Source organism: Myiozetetes cayanensis, unplaced genomic scaffold, assembly GCF_022539395.1.
Source record: "Myiozetetes cayanensis isolate MyiCay16 unplaced genomic scaffold, myiCay2020 scf4, whole genome shotgun sequence".
Taxonomy (NCBI): Eukaryota; Metazoa; Chordata; class Aves; order Passeriformes; family Tyrannidae; genus Myiozetetes; species Myiozetetes cayanensis.
The window spans coordinates 20,935,437-20,959,381 of NW_026087631.1; the positions used below are offsets into that span (position 1 = coordinate 20,935,437).

Below are 23,945 nucleotides of genomic sequence, written 5' to 3' on the forward strand. Positions count from 1 at the left end.
GTTTTAGGATATTCTCTGGTTAGTTAGTTTGTCAATAGTGGGAGCTTTTAATAATTAAAGCAGTTAATTACTGATTTTATGGAAAGTACTTGAGAACATCTGTTTTTGTGAAGATATCAAAACTGCTGATCTCTTTCTGCTATGGCAGATTGGTATGCAAAGGCTCCTTGTTCTGCCAGCTGTTTGATCAACAGCAGAGCCTGCAACTGCATTCATAAAAAAGAAGTTCTGTGTTAATCCTAACCTGTCTCTGGGTTGAAAGATTCAAAATGAAACACTGCAGTTTTAAGAACAATGCTCAAACCATGTGAGTATTTCTTTGTAAGTGAAGCTCCATATACTGTCAAAAACTGCCTTTGGAGAAACAGACCGTTCACAAGGAGGAATACTACTAATTTGCAAGGAGATTTTTAGAGAACATATTTCACTCTTCCTAGCTCTAAAGTGTAGACAATAACACTTCAGTACAGTGAAATAAGATGCTAGTGAAAGACAAAATTAAATCAAAACTCTAGCCAACTTTTTCAATTTCAGTCCATTCCTACACCCAGTGGAGATATTATTCCTACAGAAACTGAGTCACCTCAACTACCAAGGAGTAAGAGAGTACCATAGTTATGTGACATCCCTTTAGGTTAGCCAGAGTATCTGCTACTTCACCAGAGAGTGACCAATGAGAAGGATTGGTCACTTAATGTTTTACAGCCTTTTAATATAATTGCTTAATTACAATATTAAATTAAATTGGTGATTATTCTTGTTGTGAGTAGACCATTAACAGTCTGAGAGTGAAAAAGAGACAAGCCTATCTAGGCTCCTTAATAAGAGACCTAGACTGGACAGATTTAAATAGTGGTAACCAGTAGCCAGGAACAAATTCAGAAATGAGCTAGAAAATCTTCACAACAATATGTGCATTTCAGAGAACACAAATAAACTATTCATAAACACCCTACTGCATGTTTTCAATAACTTTAAAATATAAATAAATTTAAAACTATATTTAAAAATGTCAGAAGCTGGCATAAGACTTTTGAAAAATAGCAAGCCCTTTTGAATGGTTATGTCAACGAATCAAACTGTTCATATATCAAAAGACCTTCCAGTCTTACAGATGCTTCCTGATATTTTCAAATGCCATTGACAGCCAGTATCAGCTCTATCCAGCCCTAATACCCATACACACAGTGGATGGAGCAAGGGAAGTAGGAGCTTTGAGTTTGGTTGTTGTAATATCCCACCTCTGTTTACTTGTCAATCAAACACCAAACACATGAAGTTGCATTGGCCTTTGTAGGAATGAGGAAGATCATATCTTATGCAAGCTAGACTAGGTATTTTTTGTACTTGAAATATTAAGGGAAGAAGACCAGCCTGCTGAACAGAAAACTTTGCCTGGAACTCAGGGAAAAAAGGCCAGTGTATCACCTTTTGGAGACCATTGGCAGGACACTCAGAAGTTCTACAAGGATGTCATGAACCACATGCAGTGAGAAAATTGGAAGGGACAAAGCCCAGCTGGAACTCAGTTTGATTCCTACAGTAAAAGGCAACACAAAATGTTTCTATAAATACATTAACAACAAAAGAAGGGTTAAGGAGAATCTCCATTCCTTATTGTATGCAGGAGAAAAACAATGACAAAGGATGAGGAAAAAGACGAAGTAGTTAATACCTTCTTTACTTCAGTCTTGAATAACAAGACCTATTGTACTCTGGGTATCCAGCCCTCTGAGCTGGAAGACAGGAATGGGAAGAAGAATGAGACCCCCACAGTGCAAGCGCAAATGGTGAGTGACCTGCTATACCACTTAGACAAACACAAGTCTCCATGATCAACTGGGATTCACCCAAGGGTACTGAAGGAACTGAGACAACACCTTACTACTTTCCATCATTTACAAGTTGTCCTGGTTAACTGGAGAGGCCCCAGTTGACTGGAAGTTAGCAAATGTGATGTCTATCTACAAGGAGGATCAGAAGGATTTGGAGAACTACGGACCTATTAGTCAGACCTTGGTGCCAGGGAAGGTCATGGAGCAGATCATCTTGAGTGCCATCATGTGACATGCACAGAACAAATGCTGACACTGTTTCCCACAGCATTCTTCTGGAGAAACTGACTACTTATGGCTCAGATGGGTGACCAGTTTGCTGGTTAAAAAATGGCTGGATGGCCAAGCCCAGAGAATGGTTGGGAATTGCCTTAAATTTAGCTGGTGGCCAACCACTCATAGCATTTCCTAGGGCTGAGTACTGGAGCCAGTTCTGTTTAATGTCTTTATCAGTAATGTGGACAAGGGGATCAAGTGCACACCCAGTCAGTTTGCAGATGATACTAAAGTGGGTGGGAGTGTTTATCAACTGGAAGAAAGGAAGACTCTGCAGAGGGTTCTGGATGGGCTGGACCAATGGGCCGAGGTCAATTATATGCGGTTCAATAAGGTGAAGTTCCAAGTCCCGCACTTCAGTCAAAACAACCAGTGCTACAGGCTGGGGGAAGAGTGGCTGGAAGGCTGTTCTGGGGGGAATGGAAACAGGTCCCTGTTCAGAGAGGTAAAAGAATACCCTCTGTATCCCCTTCACCTCCCCGGGTGCCCTTGAACAACAGATATGAGGCCCTAGACTCAGAAAGTCAAGTAGAGATCAGGCAAGAGGAAGATCTGTCTGCAGATTGCACCCTGTCTACCAGACAGGTTACAACTACAGCTATAAGGAAAAAAAGAAGGGTAGTTGTAGTAGGTGACTCCCTTTTGAGGGAAACTGAGGGCCCTATATGTCGACCAGACCCATCCCACAGGGAGCCCTGCTGCCTTCCAAGAGCCAGGAGTGAGGGACATTGGTAGGAGACTTCCTGAGCTAATTTGGACCTCAGATTACTATCCACTGTTGGTGATCCAGGCTAACAGTGATGATATTAACAGAAGAAGTGCCAGGGCAGTCAAAAAGGCTTTCAAGGCACTGGGTAGATCAGTTCATGGGACAGGTGCACAGGTAGTATTTGCCTCAGTTGCTGGAATGAATGAGGAGATGAATGAGGAGAAGAGTAGGAAAGCCTACCTTATCAATAGGTAGCTAAAGGATTGGTGCCACCATCAAAATTTTGATTTTTTTGACCATGGGCCAAACTCCAGAGTACCCAGTCTTCCTACATCCGATGAGCTTTATGTATCTAGGAGGGGCAAAAGGACTACAGCCCATAAATTAGCGGGGCTCATCAGGAGGGCTTTAAACTAGGTTTGAAGGAGGAAGGGGTTGAATCGAGGCTCTCTAAAGAGAAGCCCAGGGATGAAAAGCCCGATGAAGAGTAAAATCAGCAGCCCAGCTGAAGTGCATGTACACAAATGCACGCAGCATGGGCAACAAACAGGAGGAGCTGGAAGCCATCGTGCAGCAGGAAAGCTGTGACGTAGTTGCCATCACAGAAACGTGCTGGGATGACTTGCACAGCTGGAGTACTGCCATGAATGGTTACAAGCTCTTCAGAAAGGATAGGCAGGGTAGGAGAGTGGAGGGGTGGCTCTGTATGTTAGAGAGTCTCTTGACTCTGTAGAACTTGAGGTCACCAATGATAAGGCTGAGTGTTTGTGGATCAGAATAGGGGAAGACCAACAAGGCTGACATCCTAATGGGAGTCTGTTATAGACCACCCAACCAGGATGATGAAGGGGATGAATTATTCTACAAGCAGCTGGCAGATGTCTCAAAATTTCCAGCCCTTGTTCTTGTGGGCAACTTCAACCTGTCAGATATCTGCTGGGAGCTCAACACGGCAGAGAAGAGGCAGTCTAAGAGATTCCTGGAGTGTATAGAGGATAATTTCCTGCTCCAACTGGTAAATGAACCTACCAGAGTGGGGCCCCACTAGACCTGTTGTTTACAACAGAGAGGGGCTGGTGGGAGATGTAGTGGTCAGAGGCCACCTGGGGCACAGTGACCATGAAATAATAGAGTTTTCAATACTCAGGGATGCAAGGAAGGCCACCAATAAAATCTCTAAACTGGACTTCCCGAGGGCAGATTTTGGCTTGTTCAGAAGACTGGTCCAGAGCATACCCTGGGAAAAAACCCTGGAAAACAAGGGGGTACAGGAGGGATGGACGTGCTCCAAGAAGGAAGTCTTGAGTGCACAGGAATAGGCTGTACCAGTGTGCCAAAAGGCAAGCCAGCAGGGTAGACAACCAGCTTGGTTGAACAGGGAGATTCTGAAGGAAATCAGGGATAAAACGAGAGCTTACAGACTATGGAAAATAGGGCTGGCTACTCAGGGTGAGTTTAGGAGTATAACTAGGTCATGCAGAAAGAAAATTAGAGAGACAAAAGCACAATTTGAAGTCAATTTGGCTACTTCTGTCAGGGATAACAAAAAGCACTTCTATAAATACATTAATAAAGGAGGGGCAAGGAAACCTCCATTCCTTGTTGGACTTAGGGGGGAACATAGTTAACAGGGATGAGGAGAAGGCTGAGGTATTTACACCTACTTTGCCTCAGTATTCACCAGTAGGACAGGTGGCCCTAAGGACAACTGGCCTCTGGAGCTGGTAGACAGGGACAGGAAGCCAAATAGCCCCCCCTGTATTCCAGGAAGAAATAGTCAGTGACTTACTGAGCCACCTGGATCCACATAAGTCCATGGGACCAGATGGGATCCATCCTAGGGTGATGAGGGAGCTGGCAGAAGAGCTTGCCAAGCCGCTCTCCATCATTTACCAACAGTCCTGGCTCTCTGGGGAGGTCTCAGATGATTGGAAATTGGCGAATGTCACGCCAATCTACAAAAAGGGCTGCAAGGCAGACCCGGGAAACTCCAGGCCTGTCAGCCTGACCTCAGTGCCTGGCAAGGTTATGGAACAGATCATCCTAAGTGCAATCACACAGCACCTACAGGATGGACAAGGGCTCAGACCCAGCCAGCACGGGTTTAGGAGGGGCAGGTCCTGTCTGACCAACCTGATCTCCTTTTATGATCAGGTGACCCACCTGGTGGATGAGGGGAAGGCTGTGGATGTGTCTGTCTGGACTTCAGCAAAGCCTTTGACACTGTCTCCCATAATATACTCCTGAAAAAGCTGCAGCTCATGGCTTGGACAGGGGCACTCTGTGCTGGGTTAAGAACTGGCTGGGCCCAGAGAGTGCTGGGGAACGGGGCTGCATCCAGCTGGCGGCCGGTCACCAGTGGTGTCCCCCAGGGATCAGTGCTGGGCCCAGTCCTGTTTAACATCTTTATTGATGATTTAGATGAGGGGATTGAGTCCATCATTAGCAAATCTGCACATGACACCAAGTTGGGAGGGAATGTCAACCTGTTGGAAGGCAGGAGGGCTCTGCAGAGGGACCTGGACTGGATTGGAGAGTTGGGTTGATTCCAATGGGATGAAGTTCAACAAGGCCAAGTGCCGGGTCCTGCACTTTGGCCACAACAACCCCTGCAGCGCTACAGGCTGGGCACAGAGTGGCTGGAGAGCAGCCAGGCAGAAAGGGATCTGTGAGTTTGGATTGACAGGAGGCTGAACATGAGCCAGCAGTGTGCCCGGGTGGCCAAGAAGGCCAATGGCATCCTGACCTGGATCAGGAACAGTGTGGTCAACAGGTCCAGGGAAGGGATTCTTCCCCTGTACTCAGCACTGGTGAGGCCACACCTGGAGTGCTGTGTTCAGTTCTGGGCCCTTCAGTTCAGGAAGGACATTGAGGTGCTGGAGCAGGTCCAGAGAAGAGCAACCAGGCTGGTGAAGGGACTTGAGCACAAGTCCTATGAGGAGAGGCTGAGGGAGCTGGGGTTGTTTAGCCTGGAGAAGGGGAGGCTCAGGGATGACCTCATCACTCTCTACAAGTACCTGAAAGGAGGTTGTAGCCAGGTGGGTGTCGGTCTCTTCTCCCAGGCAATCAGCAGCAGGACAAAAGGGCACGGGCTTAAGCTCTGCCAGGGGAGGTTTAGGTTGGATATTAGAAAGAAGTTCTTTACAGAGAGACTGATCAGGCATTGGAATGGCCTGCACAGAGAGGTGGTGGATTCTCTGTCCCTGGAGGTTTTTAAGATGAGGCTGGATGTGGCACTGAGTGCCATGATCTAGTAACCACAGTGGGGTTGGATCAAGGGTAGGACTTGGGGGGTCCTTATCTTTCTCTGCAACTACCTGAAAAGAGGTTGGAGTTGGTGTTTTTTCCAAAGTAACAAGCAATAGAACAAGGGGAAATGGCCTTGGGTTGTGTCAGGGGAGGTTTAGATTGGATATTAAGGAAAATTTTTTCTCTTAGAGGATTGTCAAGCATTGGAACAGACTGCCCAGGAAGGTGGTAGAGCCACCATCCCTGGAAGCGTTTAAATCTTGTATTGATGTGGCATATGGGGACGTGATTTAGTACTCGGCAGTGTAAGGTTAGTGGTTTGACTTGATGGTTATAAGGATCTTTTCCAACCTAAATGATTCTGATTCTAACTAGGCAGCTGACAGCAGGAGGTCTGGAAAAGCAAATGTATTTTTGGAAAAGGCAGTCTAGCCCTGTATCCATGATGGTCTTTAAGAGGTTGGTAGATATAAAGTCTGAGGAGAGATGTTGATTCTCACATAGGTAATCATTAGTCTTCTATTAGCTGGATTGGTTAGATTAATCTGAAATTTTTTGCATTATAACCCTGACTAGAAGTTCTTTGAAGTCAGAGCAGCATTTAGATTAGCATCTGGAACGGAGAGAATTTAACCAACTCCAATTACTAGGTAGTCTAACAGTGGTTGAAAGTGTCTCCCCCAGCACTGACAGAACATATATGATAGGAAAGGTCTGTGTCCTCAGGAATCTCGTCCACATTTAAATATCATAGGAATCGCAGAGTCAATAACATAACCCTTAGAAGTGTTTCATACAGAAATCATTGTGATGGCTAGAGAAAAATCCATGGTGGGATTGGAAATCAAGATGGTTGAGGAAAAGTGGTGTAAAAACCTTCATGTTTTAGCCACAAGTTTAAAATTACTGTCATTTTATTGGATGCACACTGCAACCTTTCTAGGTGACTCTTGTTTCTTTCCTGCATGTAGCAGTTCAGTTTGCAGCTATAAATAAAGGGGTTTTTAACTTAAAATTGCATTAAGAATTTTTAAGTGTTTCATATGTTAAACTCAAACAAATTGCCAGGTAACTGAACTCTGCTAGCCATGAGTGAGAACTAAAATATCTCTTTGGGATCTGGGGAAGGGAGCTGGAAAATATATTGAACTATGCAGCCTAGGTTGTGGTTATTGAATTTTTTTTCTCTATAACACAAACCAAAGTACACACATTGTTGTTTCCAGTTGAAAGACATTTAAGATCAGGAGTATGTCTATATAGTTCCAGAAATGGAGGTGTACAAAGAAGGAGGGGGAATCTTTTAGAGAAATAGAGGGGCATAATTACTTTTCACAGCCTCAAACTCTTCATTATCAAAGATTCTCAGTTACTTGTTGAGTCTGCAACACCCTGTTTTCTGCTGTCTCTGAAAAGCAAGAAATGAATCTGTGAATGTAAAACGGATTTTAAGCAGAAACTTCAAGCCTCTGTTGGGATAAAGGAAAGTGGATGGACATTTGGTCTTACAATGGGTTGCTTTCCTAGGATCATATATTTTGAGTCAGGTTTACTAGTGTTTTAAAATGTAAATTAAATGGCTCTAAAATAGGAATAACAGCAGGCAAGATGAAAATTAAGCTTTATATTTGTATTATAATAACACTCAGAATTGTCACCAAACCATGGTCAGCATAGCAGACAAAGAATTTTAACTAGTAGTGCCTCAGCTCAACAACTGAGATCTTCCTGACCGTTTGTCTTAGCTATAAAGCTATACATAATTACTATGCTCTGCAGCTCCCTAGTATTCCAAGCACTGTCAAGTGGACTTACAGCACTAACAGGATGCAAGCCATGGGAATGATAACCTTTCATATTATTTCCTTTTAAGGAGCCCAACTCAGACCTTTGTGAAAACTCTGCAAAGAATTGGGGGGTAGGGAGGAAGGGGAGAGTTAAAAGTCTTCCCCTGTGGACTCATAACCTAAGAGTCTACCACATAATGTGAAATGGAAATTTCTACTTGGCAGTATTAAGAAGAAGAACCAGGATCAAACAATTTAAAAAAATGACTGATAAAGTGATAAAATTCTCCAAAGCACAAGTCTGTAATTTTAGCTATTGAACACTGAATTTTAAAAGAAAAGTCTTTGAAAGATATATGCATTTGCATTACCTCTTTATATACTAATTGTTGATGCAGTACATTTGTGCAAATGTCATAGGCAAATATGACTTGCTTGTATACATCCAGGGCAACGGTGGACATTGCATATGTGGGGTAGTTCTGTCTCTTTAAAAAAACAACAAGCACTTGCCTTTAAGAACATCAGAGTTTTTCATTGCTGTTGCATTGCTATAGCACCTTTCAGTAATTGCAAAACTGACTGTAGTTTTATTATCATAGTGTACCCACTTTAATGGAACTAGGATTCAGGCCGATTAGGAAGCAGATCACACCATCTACAGTGTAGAGTTTTAAGCCCTTAAGACATCCTGTCACGGTGTAGAATTTCTCGTAAAAATTGGGACCTACATAAGACAACTCGGATCAGTCAGGTGCCTGAAATTATTTATATTTATGATAGTATCCCTTTCTCCCTCCAGAAAAATCAGCTTTTGAGGAATTGTTTTTAAGTCAGGTGATGCTGAACTTCATCCACAACTGTCCAGCTATCTCTGTAGACTTGGCTTACTGTTTATCTTCCTTTTGCATCAGGTTACTGATGAGAATCTACTACATAGCTCTATGGGAATTGTGTGAAGTTGGCTCAGTTAATTAATTTCTCTGCTTTGGGATAAGGTTGGTAAAGTTTTAGTTCTAAAAATCAGCACCATTATTATTAAACAATTTACAAAAGGTTTTATTGTGATTTTTCTGAGTATTATGTATCCTTACTCAGCCAAAATCAGTCAGGAATTAGTTTGAGTGTAAATATCCTGCTGGAGCTCTGACACTTCAGAACAGACAGAACCATTGTGTGAGACAGAACAAGAAGGATGCCGTGTGCCTGATACATCTGACAGCATAGAAATGCTATCTTTGTGTTTCCTGCTAGCAATCTGTTGGGATTTCCAGTTACAGTGCCTTTGATTCATGTGTCATAATCTGTTCTGAGCTGCAGCCTAGCACAAAAGGTGTTTTTATTGTTTGATACAATGAAATTACATTTGGCTGCTTTTGAGCTACCAAGGAATTCTAAATGTACCTCTGAGGGTAAATTTTCTCCTAATAGAGGAAATGTATATATTTTTTTAAAAGGTGTTCCGTGGTGCAGTCACAAAATGGTTTTTTTTGTTCAAAGAAAGTTTGCGAACTGCCATGCGTTTCAATGGATCTTTGTGCTTTAAAAAAAAAAAAAAAATTAAAATCCAGTTTAAAAAGGCTACTCCTAGTTAAAATATTATAGTTTCTATTACTGTAGATGCTTCTTAGCCAACTTTATTTTGGCAAATATTTCTTCTCCCCTGTAAACGCATATAATCCTCAGATTTATTCCATTCACATAAGCTGACTTATTTCAAGGGATATAAATGAATGTCTTCAGTAGAGGCTTTATGATTTACTGCCAAATGCTGCTGCAGAGAAGCAACAGCTTGTCTATCCTAGCAATCTCCAGCCAGCAGTAGTCAGGTTTTCTGTTTCTGTCACAACTCTGCTTCTTTGAAGGCTGAGAAGTAAGCCAGGCTTCCTCGTCACTGCTTTTCAGCAAGGCTCACTTGTATTTTCTCTGACTGAGTAGAACATCCTCATATGCAGGACACAGTAGATACCATGTGCTCTGAGGACTGTGTTAAACTGGTTTACTCATTCCTAAACAAGCTCTGAGAAATAAATCAGAGGGTGGGGGGAAAAAAACTGCAGGTAAGGGGGAAACTTCTTATGGCAGTGTTTGGTACACATGCTCACTGTTGACTATGGACCAGCTGAATCCCAAGACTAAGAACTTGTGTCCTTAAGCTGCTAACACTCATGAGAGGGGGAACTATTTGGGTGGTACACGCTGTAGCTACCAGTAGAGCCTGACTCTGATCACCCAGAAGGGGATTTCACTTTTAGTCCCTTCTGTCAACCAATGTCTACTTAATAACCACATGAGTTTTAAATTCCTGAAATAAATAAAAACTGCCAGGATGTGAATGGAATCTTGAATTTAATTCAGTAATGTTTTAGTGTCCTAGGGCTATTTTTTAAAATGACTGCAAAGTCTCATAGGAGGTGATGCAGTGTCAGAGTTGCATACAAGCTATTCACTAAGGTACACTGGCTACTGGAGATTTAGGTTCTACTAGCTATCCTACTAGTGTTCCTGGGCAATCTGTGTTGTATTTTATCAATGAATAGGAGCTTTTGGGCAGAAAATAAATATGTAAAATCCAGAGGCCTCTTCTTTTTTTGTCAAACCTATTATCAAGTAAAGCCATGGTTAGTATATTGTTGAAGAAATTGTTTGTAGTAATACAATAATCAGAAATTGACATAAAACTGGAAACTTAAAAGTAATTTTTAAAGTATTCTGTTAGCATCTTTCTGACTATGAAAGTGTTCAAAGGGCTGGAGCACCTCTCCTGTGAAGAAAGGTTGAGAGAGCTGGGGTAGTTCAGCCTGGAGAACAGAAACCTCCAGAGAGACCTTATTGTGGCCTTTTAATATATAAAGAGTGCTTAAACAAAGATGGAAAGAGGCTTTTTACTGAGACCTGTAGTGACAAGACAAGGGACAACTGTTTTAAAAGGAATGAAGGTGGCATAATGAAGACCATTTTTATAAGAAGTGATTGGTAACAGCCTACATGGCTTTACAAAGAGGAGATCATGCCTGACAAATTTGCCTCAGCATTGGTGGATAGGGACAGAAGCACAAAGCATTTAACATCCTTGTCTCCAAACTAGAGACACATGGATTTGATGGATGGACCACTCATTGGTCCAACTGGTTGAACAGCCACATACCAAGAGTTGTGGTCAGCGGTTCCTTGTCCACATGAAGACCAGTGACAAGTGGCATCCCTCAGCGGTTGATGCTGGGGCCGATACTGTTCAACATTTTTGTTGGTGACATGGACAGTGGAATCAAATGCACCCTTTTCAGGTTTGCTGACAGCACCAAGCTGGTGCAGTCAACATGCTGGAGGGAGGGATGCATGCCATCCAGAGGGACCTTGACAGGCTCGAGAGGTCGGCCGAGGCAAACCTCATGAAATTCAACAAAGTGAAGTTCAAGATCCTACACCTGGGTTTCAGCAATCCTAGACACATCTACAGGTTGAGCAGAGAAGTGATTGAAAGCAGCCATGAAGAGAAAGACTTGGGAGTGATGGTTGATTAAGAACTCACCATGAGCCAGCAGTGTGCACTTGCAGCCCAGAAAACCAACCAAATCCTGGGCTGCATCCAAAGGAACGTGGCGAGGAGGTCAAGGGAGGTGATTCTCCCCCTCTACTGTGCTCTTATGAGAGCCCACTTGGATTACTGCATTCAGTTCTGGTGTCCCCAACATAAGGACATGGAACTTACTGGAGCAAGTCCAGAGGAGGGCCATGAAGTTGTTAAGAGGACTGGAGCACCTCCCCTATGAAGACAGACTGAGAAAGCTGGGGCTGTTCAGCCTGGAGAAGAGAAGTTTACGTGGAGAGCCCATGGCAACCTTCCAGTATCTAAAGGGGGACTACAGGGAAGCCAGAGAGGGACTCTTCATCAGGGACTGTAGTGATAGGACAAGGAGCAGTGGGTGCAAATTGAAAGAGAGGAAATTTAGGTTAGATATTAAGAAGAAATTTTTTACTGTGACAGTGGTTATACTCTGCAACAAAATGTCCTGGGAGGTTGTGGGTGGCACAGCTCTGGCAGTGTTTAAGGCCAGATTGAATAAGGCCTTGAGCAATCTGGTCTAGTGGGAGGTGTTCCTGCCTATGGAAGTGGGTTGGGATAGGTGATCTTTAAGGTCCATTCCAGCCCCTTAACATTCCATGATATTATGATTCTGTGAAGAAGATGGTGAGGCACTGGAACAGGTTGCCCGGAGAGGCTGTTGGATGCACAAGTGCTCAAGACCAGGTTGCACAGGGCTTTCAGCAGCCTGGTCTGGTGGAAGATGACCTTGTCTGCAGCAGGGAGGTCAGAGTAGCTGAGCTTTAAAGGTCCCTTCTAACCCGAACCACTCTGTGCTTCTATAGAGGCTCTTCAGATTCTCACTGTGCATCTTTGTAGCTGCCACTTTTAAGACAAATCTACCTGGCAACTTTCTGTTCTTCACAACCCTCTCCAGTGTGGTGGTAAGTGTAAGAACTCAATCTTCCAGCATCCCTGATGAGTCTTTAAAAAAATCATGGATTTCAGGAATTCTGTGGGAAAGAAGGACTTAGTCTGCCCTTTGCTTTGTTTTTAAGTAGAAAAATTGAGGGATCAGTTCCATGTAAAATACGAAAAAATATGCTTAACTTTAAAAGCTTGAGGAAATTGGTTTTAAAAGCAAGAATGAAAAAGCATGTTCTTGCATGATTGTGTTACTGGCTTGTAAAACAGTTATGTGTTTCAGAAATCACACCCAGTTATCACAGATTACTTGTCATATGTTGACATGAAGTAGCAATATGGCTGAAAGAAGGTGAATTCTCATTCAAGAACATTGTTCTCTTAGATAGGACGTGACAAAATAGTGTGAGCCATGTCATCATAACATTTCTCCTTTTTTGTCCCTTAATTTTCTTTAGACAATTGTTTTTCCTAGTTGAAACATTTCTATATACTAAGCAACTGACAGAGAAGCAATATGGAATTATTAAAGCAGTATGGAATTAAATATTTAAGAAAACCACAGTATAAGGGGCATTTTAGATTCCTATTTTGTCAGTCATCGAGATTCTATAGTAGCATAACAAAAAAGTCATAATAGTTTACAATCAAACAGATTAGTCTAGTTAAGGATGTTGCATATTCCTCATTTGACAATCTGAAAATATTACCATTTCTCTCTTTCTGATTTAGTATTTGATATGTGTATACAAAGTGTTTATATTTCAAATACTGCTTTCAGAGTATATAAAATACTGTATGGGAAAGGCCAAAAATATACCAGGGAGAAAATATTCTGCAGTGCTTTTGTCAGATGAGTAAAACAGCAAGGGAGGCTTAGCATCTAAGTAACTGATGAGACATCTTGATGACAGGCAATAAAACTGCAGCCTAACAAATCAAGTTTAGCTGCACTGGAAACGTTGTGTTTTCAGTGTCTGAAGTCTACCTGATTCTGTGTTATGATATATCAAGACCAGCCATTCATATTTCTCTTACTAAAATCAAGTGGGGTATACATTCTGCCTATAGATTCGGGAGTAGCTTTGCATACTCTTTGTATATAAATGAGAAAGTTAATGAATTTTCAATAGCAATTTCAGACAAAAACAAAGGGATTATGAAAAAACTAGGGGAGTCTCTCCAGCAGCTGAGAAGGCCTTGATGTCGTGGTGCACTAGTGGAGGAATTACTCCACAGATTAATAAATGAAGTCCTGAGAAATGTTATTTTCTTTAGTGATAAGATTAAAGAGATTAGTTAAAACTCAGTATTTACATTGTGTTGTGGGAGGTAAGTTTTTATCTAAAACATGCCCTACCTCTGTAAAGCTCTGTGTATGCCTGTTATTTTGCAGAAATATAAATGATGAGTTACATTGCTGCATGAGTAGAGAGAGAATTCAAGACAGTTCTACCAACAGAGAGCTTGATCATAAGATGTTCACATTTTTCAGTGCCTCAGATGAACAAGAGCAACCCTCCTTAGCAGACTCTTGCACTGCTCCTTAGTCACCAGCTTACATTGCACAAACCTCACATTTGTACTTTTTCTCTGAAAGCCAAATGTCTTACAAAACAGCTCAATATCCCATCTGACATACCTAATGATTCCTAGCATCAGCTGACCCCAGTAGGAATTCACAGCAGTGATAATGTAGTGTAACATTAGTGGATTGGTGCAAGGTCTGCAGGCATTTTACACTTGCAGTTAGTTAACTTATCCCACTCTGCCATCATCAGTACCTTTCAGATACTGCTTTTATATCTGGGTTAGCAGAAGTCAACTTTGCAAACAAATCAGTGAGAGTTCCAGGTGTTTCCCAGAAGACATTTATGGCCCAATGTGGACCATTCAGGTAATTTTTAGCCTCAGGGAGATACACCTTGGCACAGCAATACTAGCATGTATGCAGATGAAAGGATGCAATTTGAAGGCAGTAGAGAACAAAATCTGCTTTCTTCTGTAAGACACATCTACTTTGTTTAGCTCTGTGATTTTTTCCTGAATTGCTGCTACTTAGTCTTTGAAAATGACGGGCCTCTACTAGTACAGTCACTTGCTAACCAACCCACTGTATCAAGGGATTTGAAGTGCAGATGTTGCAGACAGCCAAGTGTCAGCTGTCCACATCCCTGACTGTCAGGAAATTTTTATTTCAATGTGAAGGCCTTTCAAGGAAAAAATGTACTTCTGTTTCAGCTGCAGAAAGAAAAGGAGCCAACAGGTGCAGAACTTTTCATGCCTTCCTCTGCTCTCATGCAAAAGAGTTTAAGCTTTGAATCATGGACAATTAACACAACCACACAACCTTGACTGGGAATTTTTTCTCTTGGATGAAAACTAGTCCTAAATTCTATCTCCCAACTAATTGTTAGGGTGGGAAAGATGGAAAGTTCACTCTTTAGATTTTATTTGCATTTTTACTGTGTATATTAGGGCAAAAAAAATCTAGGATGAGTAGTTTGAAAGTCCCTTAAGTTTCCATCAAAAGATCACTGCTTGGTGGTGGCAAAGTTAGGTGCTCTTCTACCCTTATTTCTGAGTAAGAGAAGGTGAGTTGAGGAGAATCTTGGCTCTTCCTTGAGCTCAGTATTTAGGTTGAGCCCATATATATTATAACTGGACAACTTGAGTGCTAAGTCAATGTAAGTTGCTAATTGTCAGGAATTAAAAATGCATTTTCTGTGAGTTAACTGAAAAAAATTCTCCACTGGTGAAAATTTAATCCTCCCTATTTGAATGTACTACACAGAGTAACTGTGTACAGTTACAGACTATGCGAGGTAAGATTTGTTCCTCCCACTGATTTTCAGAGATAACAGGATGATTGCTAATTAAAATTTTAGTATACGAACAGACAAACGTCTGCACAGATAAATATGTGCTCATCATCAAATGCAGTTTTTGCAAGATGGCATCTAAGACTAAGGAGATTTCCATCACAGGAATCTTCTTGACAGTACAAAAAGTTTCTTCATCTGAGCTTTCCTTGCCCTCTTTCTGGCTACCTCTACCCACATGAAAAATAGGACATCTCTTCCCCTGTCCATTTGTTTTTGAAATACATAAAAGAGAATTCAGAAGGCTGAAGGAGAGCTGAATTTAATTATTTTCATGTGTTTTAGTTGTGTTTCATTTCTGCACAGGATGCCTGCCTCATTTGGCAGAAGTGGTGTAGTTGTCTCCTAAGGAACATTTTCATCCTATGTGCACTTCAGTTTGGGGCTCAGGGAGAAGGAGGTGGGAAGAAAACCAGTTCATTAGACAGTCATTACACCTTGCAGTATTTTTCACTGAAGAACCCTTTTCAGCTGGCAGTTTCAGACAGTATTAGGTACTGCCATGTTTGAAAGATAAGATCCTTAAACATTGATTATCTTTATGCTCTGTATTTGTTTGATAAGGTTGGGGATTTTTTTGGGATAAGAGTCCTTTGATTTCTAGTTTGGCAATAGAGATTGCTATCACAAACCCTCTGCAAAGTGCAGAGTTAGGATGACTTACATTATGCTTTGTTGCATTGCTGATTAAAATAGCACTTACTTTTTTCTGAGGATTTCCTGGTGGCACTGTCCTGGTAGCAAGCAAAACTCATGTATTGATATTTGCAATCTAATCTCCTCCCTGTGGTAGCTTTTTTCTTTCACACCTGCTATCAGAACTTTATCAAGAGCCCCAACTTGACATAATAAAACAACATGTCTAGCAGCTCTTCTAATTAATCAAAATCCATTTGCAATGTTCTCTTTTGGTTGGAATAGCAACCAAAACCACACAGCTGATTCTGTAAGTGCTTTTCACCCTCGTCATGCACAGCTTTAGGGAAATGTTGGATCTACTTGGTTGTTTGGTTAGTAGCAACCATATTGCATACAGGAACAGGAGAGCATCCACATGCTGCTTACACTCAGGGAAGTTAAGAGAATACCACAGTAACAAAAGACAGTCTGTTCCATCTTAAATTTATTGTCTCAGTTACCTTCAATACATATACATGCATGTGTTTGGTACTGGAGTAATAGAAATAACCTTCCTCTGGTTCTTTACACCTTTTAATATTATCTCATATAAGACAGTGAAATGAAGGCACATGGACAAAGGGTAGTCAGAGGCAGTTTTATCCTCTGGCATTCTCCAATTCTCATGGTAGGTAGCTCCTACCATGGTAGTTTGCAAGGTAGGTAGCTCTTCATGCCACTTCTGTAAGAAAGCAGTGAACAGATTCAGTGAATAAATTAGATATAGTCATTAATGTTTCTGGCAGTGGGATTTTTGAGCTTTGAGAGAAAGCAAGGAAGAAGTAGAAGAGAAGCAGTTCCTGTTAGGATGTGACTGTCTGGAATTAGGCTAGGATGCAAACCGAAGTTTTATGTTATAAATGCAGCCATTCTTTTTGTACCTTGCAGTGAGCCACCTCTATGGATTTGGATTGATGGATGCTGAAGCAATGGTGATAGAAGCAGAAAAGTGGACCACGGTCCCTCCACAGCATGTGTGTGTGGAGAACACAGATCGGCAAATCAAGTAATACCCGCTACCAAAACTCTTGCTGGCATAAATTTATGGAAAGAATTTGGGTATAATTTACCCCTCCCTTGCATTTTGAAAGCTATACCAGGAATATCTGTCACATTCACAGGTGTCAGGTCATTTGCCTGTAAACATTGTTCCCTGTAGTGCTTGGGAAAAGGTCCCAGTTTAAAGAACACCTAGAAGGTGTAAAACAGGCCAGACTAGATAACGATAAATTTTTATAGAGGTGACGCACCAAGGAACAATGTTTGGTTGAGTGCACTTCAGTCACCCTTTTAAGAAAAGTACAGACTTACCGGTCCAGGACCGAACAAGCAAATACACTTTCCATACTCTCTCAGATAGTCTTAGGAGAGTCTCTAGCTCAGAGACTAAGCTGTTTTTCACTTGCTAGGATAGGGTGTCTATAGAACCAGGCTTAAGAGCAAAATTCTGTTTGTGCACTGTATGGATATAGAGACAGCATCAATCATAAGGCACACTTTCAAAGCATTAAGATTATTGTTTGATAATTGTATTTGACAGGCTTGATCCATAACTAGTATAGTCTGCAAGGATACCATGCCAATTTAAACCACATGCCATTCAGTACAGTTAATATGTAATACTTGCTGTTACGTAAGCAAGGACTGTAACTATGCCAGGCATTTCCTGGGGTTTAGCAACCAGCTGTGATCCCATAACAATCCTAGCAATTCTCAGCTGGCCTCTAATCCACAAAAATGCTCTGTCCCAAAGGCTTATTCCTATTTTACCTTGTGTGCATGCTTAACAGAAACACAGGCCATTAGCTGCAGCAAAATAATTACCCTGTGATGATATTTTTAGCTAGGAACTACATGTTAAAACCAATGGTTATAGGCTACTGACTTCTCAGTTGTCCCACTACCAAGCATTCACTACCAAACAAAAAAGATGTGGTTTTCTATTTTACACAAAAAGCAAGAAATACTGATGTTGTTTGCTGTGTTTCTCTTACAGAACAATACGACCTGACAGCATTGTCCGTTCCATTTACAAAGCCACTGGCTGTTCAGATAATCCTAACCACCATGTGATCTACTTGGAGCATGTGGTTGTGCGCATCACTATTACTCACCCTCGGCGTGGAGACTTGGCAATTTACCTAACCTCTCCATCTGGAACTAGGTCACAGCTCTTGGCCAACAGGTATAGTATGACAACAGAGCTTCACAGTACAGGCAGCTTGCAGAGCTTGCATTGAGATGTCCATGTCAGCAAAGAATAGACAAGTCATTACAGCAGGGTTGCTGGCAGACACAGGCTCTTTATTTTTTCTGAGAGAGATGGGCAGAGTGATGTACAAATGAACTCAAAAATTATGATCTCTTTGGAAGACTAGTCTGTAAAACTGTTGAAGGACATAGTCTCCAAAATAAAGATTAGTCAATTTTGATAGTCTTGTGTGGTTCACAAGTTGTTAGATAGCGGGAAATGTGAAGAAAATAGGCTCAGTGTTCATAAGGAAGCTGAATGGAAGTGTTTCTATATATTATAGCCACTTATTTTTCATTTTTCTCTTTTCTTTTACATTTTTTTGCTAGTAATAAAAATCAGAATAGGGCTTCTTTACTGCTGTTTTCTTTAAGTTCCTGGTGTTACCAATTTCTGTATCCTTTTTTTCAAAGTAAATATACTCAACCCATGAAAAGCTCATAATAGGACAACACTGACATTTTCTTGGAAGAAAACACTGACAGACTTTGCCAGGTAAATCTCACTAAATCCATGATCAACACCACCACCTCCTACCAGAGATGGTTAAGGCATTAAGACACATCAGAAACCTTCTCAAACTTTACCCCATTTCCAAATGTGCAAATAAGTTAAATCTGCACTAAGAAATGGTTCTATACTTCTCCATGTGGCTAGAAATATTCTTCCCAATGGGACCATAGTATGATAGGGAATCTTTTTTTCCTTAGCAGGTAGCAGATTTAGATGACTGCCATTCTGTTAGACACAAAGCTTGGCTCCCATATAAAAGTTGATGTTAGCTGATGTTATATGTCTCAGGAATTGCAAAAGCTCCCATATATCAGACCTGTGTTGTGAGAACTCTTCTGCCATCATGCTTAAATCTTCTCAAAAGTTTATATCCCTAGTCGTACTCTCCAGGTCTTTTAATGAACTGGGAATGGCCTCCTTTCAAGACTGCTTTTCATCCACGCTTCCCTAGCTAGAAATGCATACTGTATAGCTCTGGAGACTTGTGTGTACTCCTGTACCTCAGTGGTAGGACTTATCTTCCCTCTTGAAAGAAAAGGACTTGTTTTGGAGACAGTCAAATGGACTTGGTTCTGATTGAAGTGTCCTTTTTCATTAGAGATTATGTTAATTTAAAAGAAAAGGTGTATTGAAAATAGTCTTTAAGCTGTAGACATTAATTCATCAAATGGACAGAAAGTTGTCCTGGCATTTTGGGGTCCTCTAGAATACCTCCTGTGCTGTCAGAGCCTTGCTGATAAAAGCACATAGGCACACACATCTGGGTATCTCCCTGCTGCACTACTGCACTGAAGAAAGAATTTGTCCTCTATTAACCAGTGCAGCGTCAAGCTTCTTTTGTTAGTTGTGAAGCAGGATTTTGTTTTTCTGTGTGAAGAAATCCTTTTTTAGTTTTCTTTTCAATTTTCATGCAGCAGTCCTTCCTTGGTCCAAAGTGAAAAAAATCAAAAGTCCTCCAACTAGGTATCCAAACAAAACAATCCTGCGTAAACCCAGTGGTCTTAACACAGCTAACTTTTGGCTCTAGGCTTTCATGTGCTGCAGCTCACCCACAGCAAGTGGGATAAACATTCCAATATTCACAGTTCACCTCTGATGGTGACTGTTATGTGGAATAGGTACAGAATTTGATTCAGTCAGTCTCTCTGTAACCCCTGTACCATAGAAAGTAATTACTTTTCATACCTGTCATAGAGAAATGTATGTATTAAATAAGCAGAAGTTCAGTTGGTTTTTTATGCTATAGTATATCACAAGATTAACCAGAAAACAAAGAAACCTGAAAGGCCTTTTCATGTTTTACCCCTTCCCAAAAGCCAAATTATTCATGACAGAGCTTGTAGAGTTACACCAGAAATTCCCTTCCCGTGGGAACTTCAGAGATGTACTGACTAGTCATCACATTTTGCTGAAACAAACAACTCTGGGCTACTAATATTAGGGATAAATGTATATTGCAAATTCTATGTCTGAAATACCTAGGGCCTTCACAAGACCTTTCTTAGCATAAAGGGATGGATATGAATACAGTACTTTCTAAAATGGTATTTCAAGGCTTATTTTATTTGGTCTGGCTGTGAGAAGTCATATGCCTTAAAGGTCTCGAAATTGGTAGTATGCTGAATGTTGTTGAGTGTATGTTTTAGCATCATTTTATAGAATAAAACTTGAAGTAGAAATGTTATTGTTCACTAATTTGAAAATTTAGTTATGAGGTGCTTGATTCTTAAAGTATTAAAAATCAGAATAAATGCATTCAGGTATAAGTATGCATGGAGAGATACATTGGCAGTCTGGGTTTTTTTCCATAGGCAGAAGTCCCAGAGGCTCTTGTGCATTGCCGCTACCTGACTTAGATGCTTTTCTCAGACGCACGAGACTTTTTAATGCACACGTACATGATTAATAGCAGCAATACCAGCTGTTCTTACTGAACCCAGAGAAAACCTCATTGCTTTACCGTTAATCATCCGTGTTTAATTTGAAACAGTTTGCTGGTAAAATGTCTTTAAGTGCAAAAGGTATATTTTACATGTGCTCTTCTTCTCTCCCAATTCTGGATGAAAGGTCATTGTGTGTAGATTCTGGTGCATTGACAAGTAGGTCCCTCAAGGCAATATCTGGCCTTTTTTCTGCATATTTTCTCTCTAATGTTGGCATCCCCTAAAATGACATCAGTAAGAAAACTTGTTAGTCAGAGTCAGTATGGATTCCTTTGCAGTCATTTGGTGGATTACATTGTCACTGGCTTGAGCTTTATGTGCATTCTTCAAAAACTACATTACAAGGAACATCTGCTTTGTTGTTTCGAAAGTACTAAACATGATTACATTGGATGTACTGCAGCAGAGGAAAATAAAGGCTAGGAAAGTGCTGGCTGGTGTGAGGATGAGGCTACAGTTAAGACCAATGGGGAACAGTATCTCCTTTTTGAAAACAATTGGCCTTGGGATTTGGCAGCATGGGTTTCTGAGTGTTTTTCGAGACATACCACGGTCAGTTCTAACAAACATTCAGTACAGGGAGGCTATGGAGGGGAGGCTAAACACAAAGGGGATAGAAGAAGCAAACTTAGGGCTCATTTGTCTCCCACTGAGGTCATGGCTTATTTAATTCTTGCCCTTTAAATTCAAAGCAGCTGTTGCCACTTGAACTGCATAACTGAAATATCTCAGCCACGTGGTGGCAACTTTCCAGGCCACTAGCTTCCTATGCTTATATGGCCCTGACATTAATAATACTTCTGTTCACTAACAAAGGGAAGTATTTTCATGACTATCTTTTTCTTATCATGAAACCTTAGACAATCAGTAAATTTTAATAATACCCTCCTCTGCAGGAAACTCTTAGACCAAAAAAAAGGTATTCTTTTCTAATCCTACTCACTAGGTTGCTTTGTAAAAAGTCTTGGCAATCAAAATTAGAAGAAACCTTTCTTTATAGGTGCACATCTTTATTGCAATACCCTAATATTAAACAAAAACAACATTATATTTTGTGTATCCAAATCTGATGAAAAGTATAGGTCCAGCCTTCATGCTGAGTGTCCCTGTTATACAGTAACTGAAAAGATCTCTGAGGTGGTATTATTAAGTCCACAATGCCCAAACAATAATTCTATGCTTCTACTGTGTCTACAGGATGAATCAGTTCTTGAAAAACTATTTCTCCCAACTCATACTTGCTATGTTTTATTTCATTCACGTTGACTGTATTTTTTTTTCTTTTTTCGTTTTTCTTTCTTTTCGGTGTGTGAGTGGTTTGGTGAACAGATATCCCAGTACCAAGGAGCTGGCTGACCAGTAAGGTGTGTGGAGCTCCTCATCCTGACATATCTGAATATAATGATGGATCATTTAATGCAGATATGTGCAGTCCCTGGGGATAAGCACTCAACATTTAAAGATGGTGGTTGCTGTACTACCCACTACTTTAGACTGGCAGGCATTGTAGCATAGTGTTCACATTACTATTCTCCAAACCACTTTATCGTGATAGTTCAGAGATCTCCATTGCTTCATAAAATTAACTGTCATAGCCAGATGTAAAATGGACATTAAAAAAAAAAAAAAAGAAAAAGGTGTGTATGCATATACTTAAAATACATCTTTAGATCCACATCTGGAAGTTTAAGTGATCTGTCATATGTAGGTGAGAAAGTTTCTGGAACCCCTAGTGTGTTCTCTGATTTTGGGGTTTTTTTCCAAATACTTCAGTGCAAGTGGGCAGTAGGGTCTGTCTGAAGCTTTTGTTAAGTCAGTTTGAGCTGTCTGCAGTTTATCAGGGGCTATATCTCACAGGCAGCTAGTGCTTTGACCCTGTGGAGAGGAGCTACTTTAAGGAGAATAGTTGACCAAAGTATTTTCAGGTATGCAGCTTGGGAAGGCACTCCGTAGTCTCTCCAAACTGAAAGCACACTTGAAGTGTTGTGACTAAGCAGACTGGTGGCCAGGCACCACTTGCCTGTCAGGCTGCCGATTTAGTGGGCTGGAGTACATCATAACAAAGACCACTGCTACAGAGAAGAAAATACCTGTCTCTTGCCAGCTAGTCCGCTGCAGCCACAGTCACCAGCCAGTGCAGGGCCTTCTAGCTGTGAGTTGAGTATACGAGCATGGCTGTCAGTCTGGTGCAGCTGCACCATCGCAGGTGAAAACAATTATACTGATAATAAAGAAGAAACTCCTTCTGTGTGTGTACCTTCACTGCATTTTCTAACATCAAATTAAAAATTAAAACAAATTCTTCTTAGCATTTAGGAATTTAAAGGTTTGTTGCTGAAAAGCTGACACACTTTGTTTATTTTTTTGACACTAGTAGAGAGTAGCCTTATGTTACCACTTGTGCACTTGTGAAATTGCAAGAAGGTGACTGTTATACTTCCTCTGGGTCTAAAATTTGATTACAGATTAATATTTCTGCTATAAATTATATTCTAAGTCGTTGCGCAATTTTTAAGCTGAAGTGGTGACAGTGGAAGACTGTTGAATTTAATTTTGTTCTATACTGTGTAACATACGTTATTGCATAGACCTACATATGACATGTGATGGGTATGGCATAAAACTTCTCAGAGAGACAAGAGTTATTTTTTTTAAAAATGTAGTGCTATTCATTGTAACCAGCAGCCTGTAATTAGTTTCTCTGAATATAGTCAATCATGCGGTCACATCCACCCTTACTTGAGTGTTCTGTTACTGAGAAAGATCCCTTGAGTAACTGAATAACAGAACTGGCATTTTGTTGTGGTTGTGTTAACAAGTAAGTTTTTAAAATTCAAATGTTGTTAATCACTTTGCTCTTTAAAAGCATGGTTTGTGCATGAGTACAGGTTTTGCAGATAAACATGTTCATAAAAACCATCAATTATTCTAATAATATTATTTAACTGGTTAAATATATAATAATCTGTAACAGTCAAATAACAATTCATCAGACCACATACTAATAATTTGCTAATCCATGATAATCTGTGTGATAAGTATGTCCTTGATATTTGGCATCTGCGGGGACAGGTACAATTTTGGAAGAGTTTGTAACGAAAAGTTAGGAATTCAGTTTTTGCTAGGAAGGCTTTCTGCCTAAATGGTAACTCTTTCTCAAAGGCATTTTCAGTGCTTTCTCCCCTCACATAGCAAGAGAAGTTGTCAGCCTCTCTCTCTGATATGTGAGAAGAGAGACATAACCCTAACAGACATGCACAGAGGTCTTGGGAAGGCAGGGGAGAAACAGAGAGGATAAAAGGGGCCCGAGGGGGCAGGAACTCACCTTTTGCCCCTGAAGGCCTGATGCTCCTCATTGTAAAAAAGTGGTTG

The 23,945-nt window shown here is 40.9% G+C and overlaps 1 protein-coding gene across 3 annotated transcripts in view; it reads left to right on the top strand.

Moving 5' to 3' along the window:
- Positions 1-23,945, top strand: part of PCSK5 (proprotein convertase subtilisin/kexin type 5) — a 233,342-nt gene that overhangs the window by 131,416 nt on the left and 77,981 nt on the right. For all 3 annotated transcript variants that reach the window (XM_050329291.1, XM_050329293.1, XM_050329292.1), the window contains exons 11-12: positions 16,755-16,872; positions 17,863-18,051. In XM_050329291.1, coding sequence (XP_050185248.1) covers positions 16,755-16,872; positions 17,863-18,051 — 307 coding nt within the window. The remainder of the gene's footprint in view (positions 1-16,754; positions 16,873-17,862; positions 18,052-23,945) is intronic.